General features: G+C 41.0%; 1 protein-coding gene across 5 annotated transcripts in view; it reads right to left on the bottom strand.

The window, feature by feature from the left end:
• Positions 1-4,387: 4,387 nt before the first annotated feature.
• CDC42BPB (CDC42 binding protein kinase beta) overlaps positions 4,388-21,191 on the bottom strand; it is a gene marked incomplete at its 5' end in the record, with an annotated part of 90,595 nt that continues 73,791 nt past the window's right edge. For 3 of the 5 annotated variants that reach the window (XM_083863022.1, XM_083863024.1, XM_083863025.1), the window contains 11 exons: positions 4,388-6,131; positions 8,163-8,233; positions 8,318-8,423; positions 9,526-9,643; positions 9,744-9,864; positions 10,011-10,095; positions 10,208-10,305; positions 13,288-13,884; positions 16,096-16,158; positions 16,551-16,767; positions 19,920-20,001. In XM_083863022.1, coding sequence (XP_083719148.1) covers positions 6,000-6,131; positions 8,163-8,233; positions 8,318-8,423; positions 9,526-9,643; positions 9,744-9,864; positions 10,011-10,095; positions 10,208-10,305; positions 13,288-13,884; positions 16,096-16,158; positions 16,551-16,767; positions 19,920-20,001 — 1,690 coding nt within the window. In that variant the 3' untranslated portion in view covers positions 4,388-5,999. The remainder of the gene's footprint in view (positions 6,132-8,162; positions 8,234-8,317; positions 8,424-9,525; positions 9,644-9,743; positions 9,865-10,010; positions 10,096-10,207; positions 10,306-13,287; positions 13,885-16,095; positions 16,159-16,550; positions 16,768-19,919; positions 20,002-21,191) is intronic. The other 2 variants (XM_083863023.1, XM_083863026.1) reach the window with 1 other exon arrangement.

The following is a 21,191-nucleotide window of genomic DNA, read 5'->3' as shown; positions in this document are numbered from 1 at the left end:
ACCCCGCAGGGCCAGAGAGTACCACATGGCCAGGACTCGGTGCAGCTCAGCAGCCGTGGTGTTACCATGGTGCCTGGGAGAGCAGCTGCATCCTCCACCAGCTACATCCCTACTTTCTGCCTGTAAGGGCCTTTTTGTGTTCTTTTCCCCTTTCACATCAGTTCATTGCTGGTGACTGCATCTTCTCTATCACACAAGCCTTCAAATACACACAGAGGAATTTCAGGGGCTGATGGATGCAGTGCTGCACGCTGGAGGTTGGTGCACCAGGCAGCCCATCACACCAGCACTGCCCACACAAGGAAGGGGCTCAGGGCTGACCCCCAGGGAACCCCTGGCCCCTCACCTCAGAGCAAAGTTTTTTTCTTCTCTGGCTCATTGTGAGTGTGAATTGTGATGTGAGGATTGGGAGGGGTCCTGATGGCTGCATCCCTGCAACATGTGCAGAAGGGGAAAGGCAAGAGCATCCCATGGCTGTAGACTGAGGGAGAGAAGAGACACCCCATTGGCAATGGGCAATGGCAATTGGCATTGCACAAGATGGTGTCAGGATAGTGTCCTTCTGCAAGTGGCTGAGGACATCAGCTCTGTGTCCTTCCTGGACACACAGGGATTTGAGGGTGAGCCACAGGCAGGCATGTGCCTGTGGAGTCAGACACCATCCTGGGACACATCACTGGCACAGAGGGAGGCAGACCACCCTGTGGCAGGAATCTCCACTTGGTCACCCCTATGTGTTGGCGTGTATGGATTTGCTGTTGGCGAAGCTTCGTTTTTAAAATGCATTAGCAGCTCGAGGTCACTTACAATAGAGGCTTTAATTAAAGCAGAGATCAATTTTTGTCAGTGCACGAGCAGAGCACAGTCTGTACTTTTCCTTCAGGAGCCACGTCCACTCGCTCGTACAGAATGCGCCGCAGGGAGGGGGGAGCTCTGCAGAAACAAAATGAGGCAGCAGAGTCAGTTTGCAATGCCGGGGACCAAGAGCTGCTGGAAAAACAGCTGTATCCTTGATTGTATCCATGATTGCTGCACATTGACACACATAGACAGCCCACGGTGCAGAAAGGGCAGAGCAAAGGGGTTTGGTACATAAGTGTCTCCTGGGATCCTGCCTAAACAAGGAATTTAATTCACAGACATCTTTGGTAAGCAGCACATTAGATGGGTGGTTTATGACGTGCTGTGCACGGCACGTCTGGGCACCTGATGGCTTTGTTTTGCTTCTGGTCCTGAGTGTCAGAGGTCCCCCACTGTGACAGACTAATTCAAAATGCATTAGTGTTAATGGCAAGATCTCAGGAGTCATTGCTTCCCAGGGTCTCAAAAGAAAAAGCAAACTGCACACTATTAATGGACACCAACTCCTAGCACAGTGCCTTCCCTTTGCACCATACAGCCGCTCACAGAAGTTGTGCAAACCCAGATAGTGGCAGTCCTCAAAATATCCCTGAGCCTAAACTTGGCTCGATGAATTTATTTTTTTATCTCTCTTTTAGCAGGAGGTAGCAGTGGCAGGAGGGCATTTGGCAGGGACTGGTCTCACCGGAGTGCAGGAGCTGGCCAAGGCACTGCGGGGCGGCAGCTCCGTCCATCAGCATGCAGAGCTCTGCACTGCTCGTCCTCACGGGACCGCAGAGCAGGGACTGCGTAACAAACGGCAAAGGAGGCAAGGCTGAAAAAAATCGGAGGGTTTTATCTATGAGAAAGCATCAATAAGCCTGCATGAACCTGTGCAGTCAGATGACAAGTGCTGCAGCTTATTGGGGAGCAGGGAAAATACTTGCTGCAAGGACAGGGAAGGGGCTGATTCCTTAGTCCATGTTCCTCCTCTGGCTGGAGCACAGCACTGCAGCTCCCGCTGGCTGAGCACGTCCTGCTGTCTTCTGCTCCTGTCCTCAGCTAACCCTGCCGGCAGCGCTGGACTGAGCATCAGGCACCGCTGGGACACACTCTTGCCAAAGTTTGGCTTTCCTGGGCATCCCACACCAGGCCTGCACTTGATGCCGGGTCTTCTCATCACCCCCTGTCCCCAAAAACACGTTAAGGACATTTTACAAACACTGAAATTGTGCCGGTACCGTGTCTTCTTCCATCCTGTCTTCCTGACGTGGTCCTGTGTCCATGGAACGTGCTCCCCTCAAGCAGAGCCTCTCCAGCCCCATGCACTGCCCTGCCAGCAGCGAGCCCAGGACATGAGAGCAGCTCTCACCCCGCAGGAAGGGGCTGCCCTGCACTGGGTGAGGGTGGCAGCTCTTGAGCCCATGAGCTGCCAGGAGCCCCAAGGCTGCCAGGGAGGGATGCTAATGGAAAACTGAGAGGGGAGCAAACATTTACAGGGGTGTAAGCAGGCAGAAGACTGGCCTGAGCTGCTGCCACAGCAGTGGAAGGCAAGCGTTGGGCAGCTGAACACTGATTTTTGGATTGTTCTCCTCCCTTCTGCCTGCCAGAGCTGCTTCATCCAGAGCAGATGGTGCAAACTGGAACACGAGATGCTCCAGTAGCCTTGGCATGCGAGAATGCCATGTGTCCATTTTGTTTCAAAATAAGCTAAACTCAGCAAGATAAGGTTTTTGGTCATGATTGGTTCCTTTCACTAATACTTTGCTTAACTGCACCTCAAGGGGCAGTTCAGTTCCCACAGTCATCTCTTCCCTCAAATACTTCCCTGCTTCTCAGTGCTTTAGGCTAGCAGTGCCAGTTCTTAAGGTTTTTACACATCTGCTTTCTCCCAGGGATGCCAATCTGGTGCTGTGTGAAGAAGAGTGCCTGCCCCTCCAGCATTTCCACGCTGAAGCCCCCTCCCTGTGACTTAGCTGTGTTAAGCACTTAAACTGCAAAGACAAAGCCAGCCTTTATGCACCCCCTCTCTCCAGCAGATTGCACCTATTTAGGAAGCTGTTTATTCTCAGCACACCTGTCCTGTAGACAGACATGATGGCAGATGAGTTTAGTTCTTGAGTGGCAAGTGATACCCTGATGTATTCCAAAATACTCAGGTTTTGGGGCAAAGATCTATGCTAGAAGTGACCAATTGTTGCAGTGAGTGGTGCACCCACCACTCCAGCTTCAGGACCTGATGTCATATCTGTGAAAATGGAATGAGCAGAGAAACAGGCAGACACCAAATTACCCTCATTCCTTACATAGCTCAATTCCTCAGTTTCAGACTGGTAGCCTCCAGGGATAAAAAAGTGCATTGTAAGGTAATTGTTTCACCTGAACTTCTGCATTTATGAAAATTTTCCTGAGGGCTCAAGAGGACTCTTTAGGTAACTAGAATCAAAATCCGTAAGGGAAAAGATGATCTGCAAAGAGCTGTGGTGGAGGACTTGGGAAGGAATTCTGCTTGGCCAGAATTAAGCAGGGAAAAAAGAATAATGTATTCATATGAGCAATTAATTAATTTTTCTAGAAACGTTCTCCTGCTTAAATTATAACCAAGCCCTGGCACTGCTGAGTGCTATGATTTAATACCCCCATAATTAAAGACTTTGTTGTCATACCAAGTCCTCACTGTGCAGAGAAAAATCAGCTCAAGAGCAGGAGAAATGTTTTTTAAAAGTCAAAGGCTGATTAGCATGAATACTTGTGAGAAGGCTTTCAGCACACAGCCCTCAAACCTCCTGTCAGCTATCACTCCATCCCCAGGGCAGTTTGGGTGCACTTTCCCAAGCCAATCTATCCCAGCTTGCCCAGGTAGGTTTGGTCAGGCAAGGAACAGCAGGGTCCAAAACACCCACCTTGGCCTTTCCTGTGAAGGGTGAGACAAACCAGGAGGCAATTCAGGAACACTTGGCACTCTGTAAGGATGAGGGATGCTTACCTAGGACACCCTAGAGGAGATGTTGGCACTGTCTAGCTACAGTGGGCTCTATGGTACCCAAATACCGGAGCACGAGGAGAGCTTTAAACCACCCCCCTATTATGTATGAGTGGCTGCGCCATTCACACACCAATCCCTGAAATGTTCCTAAGCCTTTCTTTGGGAGTACTACTTGGACAAGTAAAATATATTTATTGTTTTATGATACTTAAGATGCATGAATAGACCCTGCAGCCTCCTTACTATGCTTCAGCTGTAAGTAACGAGTCATATAAATCATTTAGAAAGGAATTAACAGGGCCAGCAAATCAATGAAACGACAACTCTAAAACAAACTGAGGGCACAAAATTTCAGTGCTGTATGCCACCAAAAGGACTTCCATTGCTCCTGAACACTCATTCACCTTTAACAATATGCACCTTTCTTGTAGTGCTTGGGTATGGAGCTCCAGAATATCTTCAGTTTATATCAAATGTCCATGTGAACAAAGTGAATTTACCATGAGACTGAAGCAAGTGTCAGTGGTAGATTGTTTTCAGATGTCAAGACAGACAACTATAAACTTTAAAACCTCCCTCTTCTGCTTTATTGGCATGTAAATTGTTCAAAAATGTTCTCACAATTCAATAATTACAAAGACTTAGACTTACATTAAAAAAGTAAAAACCAGAAAACCCCCAAAGCAGTAGTGTCCAGCTCTAACTGAGCCCCTTTATCAAGAATCTGAGAAAAAGAGCAAGTACTGTCGAACACTTAACGTAACAGGATTAAATGTTGACTAGAACACTCAATTTAAACTAAAGATAAGTGCACGTCCTATACAGTGTTTCAGAAAAGAACATTAGCTGTTGGTATATCATTAGCCCATTTAAACTGAATTTTAAATAAGTGACATCCAACTGTCATAAAATTGGCACAGAAGGCACACTAGTGTGACAATGACAAACTGGATATGCCAGCCACTGAATTAATTACAAGCTTTTAATGAAACATGGTCACAAATCTTTGAGTACTAAATGTATAATACATGGAAGCATGAGATTAAATATACACGCAAAACATCACCGCACGTGGGCCATCGCAAAATATACAGGAGTGTGTTGTGCATTTTTTCTACATGATCAATACTTGATTAATAATCATGGGGTCTTCATGCAGGTGAGGATACAATTAATGAGAAAAGCAGCACCCCCAGTTACACATCCTTCACGTTCCACTTTGGTAACCAATGAACAGACTGATGTTTTAGTGTGATACAGTCCCTTGGGTCAGGCAGACTCCGAGGGCAATGTGTCCACAAGAAGGCTTGCTAGCTAAACAGCGTAGTGTGTCCTTACACCAAAAACCCAGGAGAAACAGATTCTCAGGAGGAGAAAGGCAGGAACTAGGAGCAAAATTTTTTTCACAGCAGTATTTTAAAAGCCCTGACTAATGACTGATGAGGACTAAAAGCAGGGAATGGGTAAAGAGATAACTGTCAAGTAGTCCTATGTACAAGACTAAAAAGTTGGTAGAAAGATAGAAAGACAGTTATGCAGCTGTATATGTAATGGCTAAATGAATTAAAAGGCCACAAAACTATAACCAGCTTTTCTTTGACTTCCTGGTGATTCTATTGATGTTGGAAATGACCTACAGCTTCCTACCATTCTCCTTAAGATTTAGGAAAAAAACAGTTACAGGAAAAAGGGAAAAGTGTATTCATCTGAGGATGTAACTAGACCTGCTCACATTTCCTATTTAGAAGTCCAAATTCTGTCTAAAAGGATTTCCTGCTAATCAGACATTACATCATTCTATAGAAAAATAATATTCCTGATATTGTAGCAACATTATCAGTAACTCTCTCTATTTCTCTTTCACCATAAGAATAAGACTATTTACCGGTGGCCTTAAATGCTCCTATGCAATAAAACTGTGTCACAGCTGTGCAGAAAGGAATCAACCGTAACTGAGCAGTGAACAATTCCGCATAAAAAGCTCAATCGCTATTAGTAAAGAATTTTTCTTCATTTCCATAGTTTGTATCTACAATCTGGATATATAATTATTCTTGTACAACACTAGAGAGTCTGTGTCAGTCTTGGCACTAGCATCTGAGACAGCTTTGCCCTGCTGTTGAACACCTTGGAGCAGTGGGTGACAGGAGCCGGAATGGCGAGAGCGGTGGCGTTACGCGTCACAGGTCGACTGGTCCAGTCCATCTAGCATTAGCTGATTCCTATGAGGAGAGTTGGGACTTGGGGGGCCACTTGGATTTGAGCTGTTAGATGGAGTAGAGTGTTTGGTGGAGTCTGAATCAGGCTGTTAATGAGAAACATTAAAAAAATTATGTTTACTTGAAGTGAATTCTTTATACTCAAAAGCTTTCAAAGGCACTCAAAAATGAGGGTGAGCAACACCTACAAAGCATTGTGCACTAGATTAATTCCACAGTTAAACATTCAAGCAAGTACTTCCATTACCATTAACAGGCTCTAGTGCAGTCCCTAAGGTGACCTTCTGATGCAACAGGAATTATAGTAAAGTATGTGAAAATTGCTACATCTCTGGCTCCTCTCCTTTAGCCATTGCAAAGCTTTCCTGATGGAATGCATCTATCTGTCCACTGTTGTTCAGAATTTACCAGCCTGCAATTTTGAGGCAATTTTTATAGCCCAGGAGTAGGTTTATCTGCCCATGTAAACATATAAAAACTATGGTCAAATCATCTTCAATTTGGTGAGGAGGAAGGAAACAAGCATTATGAACTGTTTACAAAACAGCAACAAGCCTGTGAAGTGCCTGACAAACGAGTGAAGGCTGCCAAGAATCTGACTGGAGATCTGGAAACAGAATACACTTAATGGGTACGTCCTACGTCAATAACTAATAAAGACTATCCACAGTTATTTCCCCAGTGTTAGATCAGCTGTTGGATATTCGCCTTCACAGGCTGGTCTCACTTCAACAGGATGGCTGGCAAGTTTCCCACTATTCTGGTGTGTTACAATTCTGAGCACTGCACACATTCACAGTGAAACAAAATACTGCACAAAACCCCCCTGTTACTGTTGCAGCAAGTTACTTTCAAGAAAGAGAACTATATACTTAGCAAATAGATTGAAAGGTAACATCCTTCAAGAATGCTGTTCAGAAGATTTTGCATGGCTCAAACAATAATAAAATAATCTATAACAAGATTATCCTAACATAATCCAGTTCATAAAGCCAAAAGCCATGGGGGAAATAGTATAAAGCCAAAAGGTGTTATTACAGCCTCTCTCCAGTTCCAAGCTACTATTTTTTAAATTTAACAAGTCATAAGAAATTGTAAGAGCTACCAAAAAGAGAAAAAATCGTAAAAAATTCCTTTTGAATCTGTCATTACTTGTGCCTACAATCAACAATTACCATTAGAGCATGGAATATAATGGAGTTTGGGAAGGGTGAGCAGAATAACTAGCACAGTTCATCATAACCACCTTTGAAAACCAAGACTGTTTAAAAAATACCTGTGTTTAGAGATCCTCACTTTCATGTGCTTTTAATGGCTAACTGAAGGTGACAAAAGAAATCAGACCACAGGTGTGATCAGAACTCTGGACTTGGTCTGTGCTAAGGCATCCAGCAAAAGTCTGGCTTCACAAAAACATGCTTTAAAATTCAGAGCATTATATGGGCCTGCAGTTGGGTACCAAAAAGCACTACCAAAGATCTTGATCAGGAACTTTGCTTCCCAGGAATAATGCCCAACACTTTCCTTGCACAGACAGTGCTTTAGCAAAGCTTGGAGGAAAACACATGATAACTAACAGATACAAAAATGATGTCTCTTCTCTATTTAGATAAAGGAACACCAGTTTTGTAGAGCCAGGAGATTTTATGTTTGGTGACTACTGGCACATACTCTTATTCTTGCTAAAAGCAGTTTTATGTATTATAAATTTGATTCCTTCTCAAGTTGTATGACAAAAAGTCTTCCTTAAGGCAGCATAGAAAATTACTTAACTAGTCATATTACTTTGCTATTCTATGCTAATATCACAGAGAACATTTTTAGGAGCTTTGAGGACATTTCATCAATTAGTCAAATTTCCATTGGCTATAAAGCTTAATCAAAAACATAATACTTCTTAAAATATCACCATAAGAAGATCTTTTCACAGCTTTGCTTTTGTGCTGGCATATCTAACTTGCAAACACATATTACAGGCTGGAAAAAACACTTGTGGAAAGAAAACATCTCCATAAATGACTCTATGAAGTATTTCCATGGGAATATAATTTATTGGAAAAAGAGAACAATCTAAGTCAACAGGACATCGTTGGTCTCCATTTAGGAAGCTGTTTTACCTCTTTGTCAAACTCCTGGTCAGGGTCGGACATACTTCGGGAAGGCATGGCTGCTCCCACATCACTGCCACCTGCAGAGAGTAAAGGACACTTTACAGCTCCTGCTGACATCACAGATGACAGCTCAGAAGTGACCAGCTTGCTCCCAGCCTTACTTGATGAGGGCCATGAGATGTAGGTTTTGTTTCTCTGCTGCTGCTGCCGTGACAGGTTAGCTGAAGATGGACAGGTTTTTTCATCCTGGGCAGGAGGTAGGACACTCTACAGTTGAAATGAAACACCTTGTTAGCCAGCAGCAAAAGCTATCCAGTGAGAAGCTGTTACTCATGAAAACTTTACTGTGCTTTTGAAGCTATTACAACCCAGTGTTGGTAGAAAAACTGAACTTACTTGACCACATCCACATATTTTCAGTAACAGACACAAACCCTGAGAAAGACAGAGAAAGAACTAAGCCCCATAGCAGCCACTGGAACCTGTCAGCCAGCAAACCCTCTATGAAGGGGCAGGGACTGTTCTAACAGCTCTGCTTTCCTTCCTCCTCCTGCTGAAATGACAAATGCCTGACCCACATCTGGGCTATCTGAGAAAGACAAGAGAGAAAGCCTGACTAACAACACTAGGGTGGAGGGTACACATAGAACGTGAAAGTGTACTTTCACAACTTCCTCCTGTGAACTTAACACTAAAATAGCTCATTAAAATCTGTATTAGTTAAATATAAGATAAAATTAATGCTCCTCTAAAGCACTGCAAGTCACATGCATTATAGTTACCTCCACAGCATTAGTTTTTTTACCCTTGTTATTGCTCTAGAATTGGTGAAGTGCCACAAGCATACCATATTCCAGTTCCTAACAGTTTGTAGCTACTCCTACCCTTGCTAGGGAAGCAGAGGAGGGACAGGAAGAGGAAGAAAGCAGAAGGGAGCCTTGCAGTGAGGAATGGTCACTCTGGAGAGAGATTTCAGCAGAGATAGGGCTCATGTGATAGACGTGCTCAAAGCCTGTTGGAGGTGATACCAAGAGCAGAATGTTGAGAGGATGAGGGGAAAGGAAACTCGTTCTGTTATTTTAAGAAGACAAACAAGAAAAAGGAAGGAGGAGAGACTGATTATATACAAAACTACTGACAAACTCCTGGCAGTGATATCTGTCTTTCAGTGTCTCATTCATAAGTCAGCTAACAGTATTTCCTTACACAGGATTTAGAAGCATTGCACAGCAGGAAGGTTCACCTTTCTCAAAAGGATTTAAAGAATTCAGTACAGAGATAATACTTGAGCCCATCCAGCTCATCTTCACAGCTTTTGTGAGCAAGAACAAATGCACATATATATCCCTCCCTTCTAAATGTATTTTACCAGTGGGAGGTCCATGAGGACCTGCATTCCATCTCCTGGTCCCATGTGAGCCACGTGGTTGAAATTCGTTGGGTTAGAAATCATCTTTGACCTTAGCTCAGGGTCTCTAAGCATTTCCCTAAAAAACCAAGAGTGATTTTTATTATTAGCATTCCCAGTCTCTGCATGTCATCATGTATATTCAGTTATTTTTTACAAATTTCCAAATAAGTTCTTACCGCCTTTGTTGTAACCGCTCTTCCTCGGGAACCTTAAATACGAATCTTCTTTTGCTCCTGGTTCGAAGCATTTGCTTCTTGCTGTTGTCAGACGTTTCTGGTACACTGAGGCCAGCTCCTGCTGTAAGAGCACAAAGCAATTTCACATATGGAGGTACACGCTGACCCAGACACATTCAACACAAATTTCATCTAGCGCAAAGGTAACATGGTGAAAATTAACCAGTCAGAATGAGCTCCCCATTTCTCCCCTTGCTCAGGACTCACCTGCAAATTTGTTCTTGAAATATATTAGCCTTGGTGGCTCACAGTTAAGGAGGTTCAGCGTGCCATCCATGTTTAATGGTCTGATCTGTTTTGAGGAAGGAGACAGAGAATTACCTCAAGTCTAGCAATACACTGTGAAGAAACACCTCATTTGAAGGCAACTCAATTAAGTTTAATATTCAAATAAAATTACTTACCCTTCGCAGCCCAATAGTCTGGACCCATTCCATAGTGTTAACATCAAACACATCAACACCATACTCGCTATACACTGTTACATAGGAAGAATTGCAACCTGCATTGATTGAAAACAAACAGAAAACCCTAATGTCATTTCCACAGTCCAGAACTGAAAGATATTTGAGCAGATTTCAATAGTTACAAGTTTTCCACTACATGCAAAATACATTTTAAAACACATTTTCAAAGTCCCACTTTCAAACACATTTATGAGAATAGATTTGCTAATGACAACCACCAGCACCATGGAAATACTTAAATTTGACCCTTTCAGTATTTTTTAAAACTTCACATTGCCATTTCATGAAACTGCAAAATGGCATCTGAAGTTTTCAGATGCATACAAATTTGCTAGGTAATAGGAATGGAGCAGCTATCTTTGCTATGGATTACCTCATTTCAGAAGCAGCAAACTAACTATACATCTGCTGTGTGCAGAGATGAGAAAGCCACCATCTGTGAGCTGGGTCATGAACTCATGATGCATATCTGTTCTCAATTTCCTTCCTCTTTGCTTACAATTTTCTAGCTTTAGATATTCATGTATGGGTTACTTTCATCAAGTTGACAGAAAAATGTCACAATGCTTAAAGCCCGTAACTCATATTCTCTTTTCAACTTTTCTTTTTTTGTAAGCATAAAAGGCATCAGCAGACAAGTTTATTTTAGGTCAAATGAAATGCAGACATCTCTAGAGCTTTGTATCAACATGCTTCTGCTCATGTAAAGACTGTCTCCTGATGTAAAAAGCAGTTACTAGAAACTTACGGGATTTAATAGAGAGAAGATGTTTCAATAAACAAAATGAAAATAACCCAGTAGGACACTAAACACGTCATAGAATCTTCTTAGAAGAACTGAAGTACAGCTGTGGTGCTATTTTTTAAATTCATTAAAAGAATGCCTTGGACAGCTATCATAAAAATGTAACACAAAAGTGATTTACGGTCAAGCATTTATTACATGCGGTCTTAGTTGGCTTGGATGTCCAAATCAAGAGGAAGAAGCAAGCATGAGGCAGAAACACCATCTGCAGCCAAGGCTGGCACCTGCCAGTCAGAGCTGATGAGCTTGACCAGATCTCAAGTGGTTCCCAGGGAGCTGTGTCAGTGCTGGCACTGGGCTTGCCCACGCTCCAGCCTCCAGAGCAGCTGGCTCCAAGGCTTTGCTCCAGGCTGCACGGGAGCCAAGCAGCCCTAGGACACCCACACTGGCTCAGCACAGGACACCAGCACCAGGCTGGTGAAGGGGAACCCCGAGGGGCCAGCCAGGGTAACAGAGCTGTGCTAGTGCTCACCCTGCCCTCTCCTGGGGCAAGGGCACTGAATGTCACAGACACAAATTCTCTCTTTTAGTCCAAAACCTCTCTGCAACATGTGGTGCTTTACCACAGCAGATTCACTTCCACTTTGTTGGTCTCTCCTACAAAGACTGGCTTAGAGAGTTGGGGCTGTTCTCAGCCTGGAGAAGACTCTGGGGAGACCTTACAGCACCTCCCAGTACCTAAAGAGGCTACAAGGGAGCTGAAGTGGGACTTTTTACAAGGGCCTGGAGTGATGGGACAAGGAGAAATGGCTCTAAAGTGAGAGTGGGTTTAGACTAGATAATAGGAAGAAATTCTTTATTGTGAGGGTAGTGAGGCACTGGAACAGGCTGCTCACAGAAGCTGTGGAAGCTCCACTCCATCTGTGCTAGTGTTCAAGGTCAGGTTGGATGGAGATTTGAGAAAATTGCTTCAGTAGAAGGTGTCTCTGCCCATGGCAGGGGAGTTGGAAGTAGGTGATCTTTAAGATCCCTTCCAACCCAAACCATTCTGTAATTTTACAACCTCCTGATGGGACAGTTAAAAAACCCCACCATCACTAGTAACAGACATTAGAACTGAGGAGGGAGGACAAGTCTAATGAAAAGGGAAGTAATTCAGTTTCCTTTGGCAGCAGAAAATGTTGCTCTTTCTACAAAAACAGCCCTAGGCCAGCACTACTCAGGACTGCACATACAAGAATGTTATTAAATAGTTTACAGTAAGAATACTTCTAATAATAACAGACAAAACCATTAACTAGCAAGTCTAGTTTGCTGAAACGCAAAAAACTGTAAAGCTGATTAAGGAAAAGGAAACACTAGTTTCCTTTAGCTAATAGTGTTTTAGCTAATAGTGTTTTAAAGTAAATTTGCCACTACATTGTTTCCTTGGGACTTTGCTCCAGACTTCTGTGCAGAACTAGGTCAGAGTAAAGTAAGCAAACAATTTCAGTTCAAATCAAATAAAATTAAACACATTCCTATTAGAGCCTGGCCTGATCAAACCAACACGCACCTAACTCCTTGATGTACCACTTAAACAAAAAGCTATTTCTTACCTTCAATCATTCAAAAAATTTTAATTACTATTTGAACTTCAAATAGAAATACCAAATTTATCATCAGCTGCCTTTGACTACTGAATACTGAAAAATGCTCTGCACGTGCCTCTGTTCTACCAAGCTGATAACCAATGCTCCGGAAACAAGCAGAGTGGTTCAAATATTACCCTCCACCTATACTACTTCTGGATATTGTCCCCCTAAAATTAAAACCAAAAGGAGAATATTTTTATCTCTTATTATCTTTCTGAACCTTTAGACTTGCAGTTACATTTCTTCTTCAGCTTCCAACTGTACTTTGAGTACAGAACACAGAAAACACCCTACAGGCAACTGGACATTTATACTCTCTAGGTGACCAAAAATCTTTATAGAATTTCACAGACAGGTAGTCTTGCACTGTCCTGCATCCAGGACTACTCCCTGTAGAAATTATTTTGCGTTCCACTATTTATTCTTCTGTGTCATGTAATAAGACAGAGCATTTCTTGCAGCATCCAGGATCTCCAAGTCCAAAACTACCACCAAGGAAGAACCATGTGTCTGTTAACTGATCAAAACATGAACTCGGTATTCAAAGACAAATTGAAGCAAAATTGAATACAATGCTGAGTATTTTTTGACAAGTAAAGCAGCAACAGGGATATGGCAACAGAAAAACATATACATACTACAGGCAACAGGAGTTGCAGGCCACATTAGTTCCTGCATGCGTGACCTTCGACCTTGCGAATCGACGTAAACTCCCATATGGCTGAAGCAAAGCAGGTATTCCTCATTACTGAGCTCCACAGCACAAAGGGCATCAAAAGACTGCTGTGAGAGGAAGATAAGCGAGGGGTCATTAGGATTTACCAGGTTTATAGACTGTCCATCTCCCTGGATGGTCAACAGAGAGAACCCAGACTGGTAGCCAACACAGAGCTTGTCCTTGAACACTGCCATCCACTGTACAATTCCTGGAGCCTGAATTTCACTGAATTTTTTGTGGAAAGGTTTAGTTCTGTGAATTTCATAGCAAAAAACCTGTCGTTTGACAGCCACAAACAAACAAGTAGAAGAACTCTTCTTTAGTGTTCCAGTTGTAATCAATTGGCAGCCTTTAGTTTCTGCAAGCTTAATGTCAAAGTTCCCTTCTGACCCATCCAGAGAGGCCCAGGGGTAAAGGTGGACGTGATGGTTCCGACCACAGATGAGGATGATAATTTTTTCTTTGGGAGCAAGCTCTATCTGGTACACCTTCTTGCAGTCAGCAGCTCGGACTATCACTGCAAAGAAAGCAAGAGTTGCCGTAAGTTAAACAGGAAAATCACCAGGCTTGGAAACACTGCAGTGCTACATGTTGATGCCTGAAAATTAACCTTAACAGAGACATATACCAGGTGAGGAAGTGCACTTATTACATGTTTGAGTCTCTACTATTAATTCTCAGAGCAAACAATGAAACAAAGCATTACTGTAACCCTCTCTATTCATTAAAAAATTCTCAGCAACACTTTGTGGGAAAATGCTGCTTAACATGTAGGATAAACTGAGAAATTTTTTTATATAATTGTATCTGTACCATCTGTACAGTGCAAGATGCTGCATCTTCAGAAGTGGGTCCCACCTCCAGGAAAACATCAGCATCTTCAGTAAATTTTGGAAGAATACCAAATTAGCAGAATACAAAGACAAGAAATATAAAGTATTTAATCCTGGTAAGTGAGGAGACAAAATGCTGTACTGTTGGCAGACCTCTTGACCAGACACAAAAGCAATACAGTAAGGGGGTGTAAAACACATATATGGAAAGGCAAAAAAATGCTGTGTGATGGGGAAAGGATAAGAAGGAATAGGCTTAGGCTGCAGGAAGAGAGGCTCAGAATAAGCACCAGGAAAACCCATCTCAGAGCAAGGACTAGTCAGGCTACCCATGGGGAGTCTTGATGTTTGAGGCATTTTTTTCAAAGCAGGGTAGAGGCAGTTAAGGGGGTTAGGTACAATGTGTGCTCTTTGGCTATGCAAGAGCTTTCAAGAATGCAGTGAGTATTTCATGGGGTACAAACAGAAGAGCAATTCTAAACTAGAAAACTTAATAAGCATAAATTAAATTGTAACTTTATTTTTCTGCTACCTGAATGCATGAAAAATATTTGTGCATTGTAGTTTTTTTTAAAAAGAGAACTCTTAATTGGACATTCTTTGCCTGTTTTCAGTAACAGTTGAGAAATGTAGCCAAAGTTACCAAATTCTTTAAACTTGGCAATAAGCCTTTAGCTGTTTAAATCACAAAGTGCTGTTGTGGTGTACCCCATCTGCATAAATAGATGAAATGTCTGAAGGAATGTTCTGTGAAATAACTGGCTTTGCCACAGAGAAATGGTTTTCTTCCTAGCTCCAACTCTAGCTTATTTGTCAAGAATTAAGCAATATTCTAACCAAAGACCTTTGCTATAAACAGCTGGCAGTTAAATTAACAGTAAAAATTACAACTGCCATAAAATGAAAAACAGATTACAAACAATAAAAACGCTATTAACACAGAGAACTGGCCACAGCAAACTCCTGCTATCTCTTAACTTAAAACCAAAATTGATAATTAATTTTCACATTTACATATGACACAGTATGCAGATAACTGTTCCTTTATGAAATGACCTTACAAATTAAATTTACAACTTTCTTTTAGGCAAGAAGCTGCACTGGAATCCCTGGAATTATGTGCATCTCAAGTTATGTTTATATCTAACTACTTAAAGAATGGTGACCACTGGAAATTTACTCAAAGGAATGGCATTCATTACTCTAAAAAGAATTTCAAATATCTGCTGTCTCCACGTATAAAGCAGTTTCTCCTGGAATTGGGCAATGTCTTATTCTAAACAAGAAGAAGTAGTAACATTTTTCTTTTGACCCAAAACCACTTTTAAATATCAAGTGAGTCTTTAAAAACCTGTATTCACTGCTTTATTTTACACTGAAATGAAAGCTTCAGCATGAGTAAAATCCAACTTTCAAATTGCTACAAACTAAATTGCACAGCAAAAAGAATTGAGAAAATCACTGACAAGACAAGCAGCCCAAGACAAATTTGCTCTGGACACCACTGGTCTGCAAGAGAATGTGAGTCAAATTTCTGGAAGAAACATATGAGATATGGAGGCTTTAAAGGGAAGTTACAAACTTTGTGGGTGCTGTACATGCTCTGTGTGCTGAAGCCTTTTGATATCTGCTGTGGGAACACACCTAAGGTGAGAATGTGACAGAATATGCCCAGTAACTCATCCCTTTAATTTCAGCCAGTCAACTGAATGTAACGATAATGACCAAATTAGTGCTTATATCTCACATTCACTTTTCCTTCTCATCAATTAACTGAGTGCTTAATACTTACTATACATGAAAGGCTGTTGTGCAACCTATATTAGAGCAGCACTAAAAGTTATGGAGCTCATTATTTTGTATGTAATTACTGCATACATTATGGCCTAACTTACCATCACGGGTCACCTCTATCACATACAGTCCTTCTTCTGAACCAATTGCTATTCTATCTCGATCTAAACCAAGAGGGGGAAAAAAAAGGCCATTAATTCAGCTACACTTGGTCTTATCTTTAAAACAGGCTGTTTGTTTTGAACAGCTGAAAAAATTTCTGCACAGGTTTTCACCACAAATCAATTTTGCTTGAGTTCACACAGTCTGTCAAAAGCATGCAATATATCTTATTGCTAAAACAACCTGCTGAACAACTCAACAGTATTATTTACTCCAAGTGGATGAAGAAACTTGAATATCAATTCTACATTAGCATTTTTCACCCATTATTAAATTCCTATGAAGGAATTCAGCTGAGGAATTTTTATTTCAAGGTGTCAGTGCTCTCATTATAGAAGCCCATCTAAAAGTTTCAACAACCTTCACACAATGATAAAAGGTAAAACAAACATACCTACAATAGCAGCAGCTAAACTTGCTTTAATAAGAGGCAGTGTACTGTCATAGGCTTCTTGTGGAATATGCACAACCTGGTTCCTCAGCCTGTTTTTGTGCAGGATAGATTGCAACCCTTCTAGGATTCCAACCCACTTTCTCTTTTCATTCTCATTTTCCGTCAGGATCAGTAGAGAACAAGACTTTGAAGGCAAACCTAAGAGAGAAGCTGTCACCTTTAAACAGGCAGAGACAGTGAAATTAGTTAGAGCAATAAAAGCCCTGTTTATCACACAGAACTGTGCAAATAAACTACACTTTCTCATGACAATGGAATGATGTTCCCAAGGGGCAAACACAACGCAGCTAATACAGCCACGGTGCTTCAAAAAAAACAATCAAAAAACCACCTCTGCACAAGCCACAGTGGTTTTATTTAGAAGTACTCAGTCTTGCTTAAAGATTCTGAATTCTAAAATATGGGCAAGGAATGAACGCTACAATAATCAATACATGGCAGTGAAAGGCTCCTTCCTGCTCTGAACCATAGTTTGTCCTGATGCCTTGCTCCCACACACCTATAACTTACTGAGAGTGACACACATGCTTTGTGAACCAGATGCATTTAAACCCAAAGGCATTGCTATCATCAGTTCTTGATTTTGATTTTGTTTGAAAATCTAATTTTCCAAATATTTCCAGGGAAAGAACACATCATACATGCATTCAAAGCTCTGGAGGAAAGTAATACTTGAAGTTGAAGTACTGCATTCTCTCACATCCCTGTGTTTCAAGAAAATGACTATGTCTTCGCTTAATTTTCAGTTAAACCATCCCATAGATCTCAATGCAGAAGGTGTTCTAAACAGAAAAACTATCCAGGAACTTCTGTTGGCAGAAGAATGCACGCAGTATTTCTTAATATTTTGGGGTTTTGTACTGCATGAAGAGACTGAAAGGTTTATGGTATCATAAGAACTGTACTTTCAGCCACAGACAAACAGGCCAACAGCCAGGATCAGCCCTCACCACAGACTCTGAGTAACAACAGTTAAACAGAAAAAAAGCAACAAAAGGTGTAAAAAAAATCTGAAGGTTGTAAAATGGAATATCAGACCTTCAGCCTACATGCCATTATAAGAAAAGCCTTGTAAGGATGGATGTTGTGGTAATATACACACACATACACACACACAGACACACACAGACTTTTCCTGGAAGAGTGAATTAAAAAGTAACACTCATCTTGATAATAAAATATAACTGAAAGCAAACTTGGGACAATAGGATGTCAAAGACAGAAGTTCAGAAGTACAATGAAGGTGGAGGTGAAGGAGGTACAGAAAGAACTGAGTAGTTGCCATTGCTCATAGCTTCTACTACTCTGCATAATGGTTTGTTCCTGTCTAAAGTGTAGCTAAGCATTAATATTTTGAAGACAGATGGAGGCATAATGAATAATATGTTTAGAAAACAAAACCAGATTCCAGGAATGGCTTTTTCCCTTTGAAGTACCACCATGTATTAAATCCTCAGTCTTTTGAAGGTGGCAACTTACATATAGCCAAATGCAAGAAAAAAAAGTGAGCAGTTGGTCATAATATATATTGCATTATTCATCATACAAAAATCCATTATTTGCTACAAAACTCAAGGCTTCTTAACTCAAACTAAGCTGTGCAAGCACTCCACTACAGGCAGCTCTCAGACTATTATTAAAAATGTGTATCGATAGCAGCACTTAAGACTGAGGTGTCTGAATGTCAGCATGGCCTAATATCCAGCTTCAAAAACTGGTTACCAAGGAGAAATGTTTGAATCTGAGACAAATTCTTACTGTTCTTGAAATCACAGGGGGTCAGAGGTGGGAACATTTTAGTGTTTGGCAGCATTCTGGTATTGTTTTCTGCTGGTAGAAGAAATGAAAATCTGTGTTTTGTAGGCCACCAATATCATCACGTGTTGTGTGCAATGACACATAGAAAAGAAGGACCACATTTTTACACAGATGATGTGAATTAACACTGTAAACTGTTCTGCACAAGCTACTCTATGTGACTGTGTCAGTGAGATGCAGATCTAGAACAAAATGAAATTGAGGAGAGACTCTCCTAATCAGGTTTAGTGGTTTCCAGTTTTAGCAATTCCTGCTTTTGAAGGAGGACATAGAAATGAGAAAAAGAGGTATAACTCAGCAGCTTCTCTGGTCCCATACCTAAATGGATATATTCACACATCAGCTTCTAAGCTGATCAAACCATGGAGATATTTGATCATGTCTGTCCATACAAGTATTTTTGCATAGTGATATTTGACAAAAATTATTTTTATTATATAGATACCCTTTCAGTTAAAAACTGCAGGCAGAAATTAGAGAAGCAAGTCAGGCAGGCTGAACTGTATGGATGCCTTGTTCTTAAATGAATGAACCATCATTCTGCACACCATATTTTCTCACCTCAGAAGCCCTTTCCTACAGTATTCCATGTTTGTTAATTTAAGAAGAGAGCAGGCAGATAGGAACTAAAAAACCCAAAAACCAAAATACAAAAATGAAACTTAAGGTAAAGGTAGTAGTAAACCACAGTATGAAAATTCACTGTAGAAAATATTTTTACAGAAAAGCAGAGACACAGAGGCAGACAAGTAGCAAAAACAACTCCCAAGTAAAAGCCTGAAGGACCAAATGACAGGGAATGCAACTGACTGACAGCTCTTTCCTTTCTATGTTTTCCTGACTTGCTTATAAATGGATGAAGATCAGGCATGCTGAAAACAGTGAGTTTCTGCATTGAAATGTAAGGGACTATAGATACTGGCTACTAATGTATTCCTTTCTAAATTTTAGAATTCCAGACTAAATATGATTCACACAAAACATAAGAATTAAGTTCCTGTTGTTAAAAACTAAATACAGCATTCAGATAGAACATACACTAAAGGGGATATTATAGCTCAGATAATTATTTTCTCTTATTTTATTTTTTTTCCTACAATACTTAAATATGAAATTAAGGAAACTAGATCAGTTTTCAAAATATTTTGTTACAGCATTGGTTCCTAAAGCAAGAGTCCAAAGCTAAGCAAGAAAAAACAGAACCTGGTAATACCAATGGGAAAAGAGAGAGAAAATATACTGAATTATAATCAGGAAAATAAAAAAAGCACCAAACTTTATATAAAAGGAAGCAGCTAAAGCAGGAGAACTTTGCTCTTTACAGCTTAGTTATAAGAAGACCATATTGTTCTTCTACATATGTCAGCAGCCCTTGTAAATTCTTACACTTCTACATAACTTAACATTAGATATGGACAGCATATGCCATTATCAAAACAAAACACTGGTATTTAACTGGTATTTTCTGTAAGAGTCAGTTGGTAGCCATACCCTGAATATACAAGGGATGTCTTTCCGAGTTGCATGTATTACATCTGACGCTAGGACAGAACTCACACAGAAATCTTCATCTCTAGTGAGGAAAGAGAACAAGACCATCACATACAAGCACACACTTGGATTATTCAGCAAAATCTAATTGATATCACCACTGTTTCAATAGGCTGCAATCTCCTAACACCGCACAGAGGTCACAACTGCTTTGTTATGCTCTAACCATCCTTGACCCAAACAACTCACAAGCCTCAGTTATGTCTCTACAGCATCTGGTCTGTGTATCTCAGTCCACCTGAAGTTAAGTGGGGTGGCTTTGTGTAGTTTTGGTGTCCCAAGCATACCTATTCTACAATTAAAAGCAAGAATATTGCTCTTCCAGCCCAGCAGACACATTAGAAATGAATAATTCATACCTCAATGTGTAGCAAGAGAGGGGCCTTTGGAAAAAAAGAAAAATCACATAAAAAGCTCTTGGCAACATAATTATAGTTTGTGGGTTTCAAATAAGGGTTTTCAAAACAGCTAGATTTTATTCTCTATTACAGTAAAATAAACAGACATCAGAACAACTTTTGCATTTCAGAGTGCTCCACCCCAGAGGGCTTGTCTACACTAGCCTTTTTAAACTGAATTTGACCAAGTTGATCACCATAATTGCCAATTTTACTGCAAAGATGACACTGATGTCAGAAACTTGCCTGTGCTGTAATTCATAGCTGTGGTGGTTAACATCTATTAAAAATATCTAAGAATCCTCAGATGACAGCCTCAAAGAGGCAGCTACAATAAGCAGAGAAAGCATGGGACAGTTGGTATATGGTATCTGGCTGAGTTGCTTCAAGCTATGTACTGATGTGAATGCTGCTATTTGCAATACTTCCACATTCCTGCTCCTGCTGCCAGCATGTCAGGGAGCTGACACTGACAGTTCCCAGTGAGTGTGAGAACAGCACAGCAGTACTGGTGCAACCCCACAGTACTACTGTCTGGAAAAAATATAAATCAAGCTGCTTGTGAATGCAAACTTTATATTCAACACAGGTACAAAGGTGCTGTAACATTAAAAGGTATTACACTTGCTTGATATTTCCATAAATTGAAATAAAAAAAAACTTCCTTGGTTGCTCTGATCAACGTTAAGTCTCAGATATTTGGTAGGCAGTGTTCACTGGTTCAGATGGTTCCCCACGAAGTAATAACTCCTGTTAAAAGGCAGGGTCAGAGCCATTTGCAGTGTAAATTAGCTGGTGCTTTTCTGCAGACTAC

Source organism: Zosterops lateralis, assembly GCF_965231275.1.
Source record: "Zosterops lateralis genome assembly, chromosome: 6".
Lineage (NCBI taxonomy): Eukaryota > Metazoa > Chordata > Aves > Passeriformes > Zosteropidae > Zosterops > Zosterops lateralis.
The sequence above is the reverse complement of the archived record's forward strand: the minus strand, read 5'-3'. Positions and strand labels throughout refer to the sequence as shown.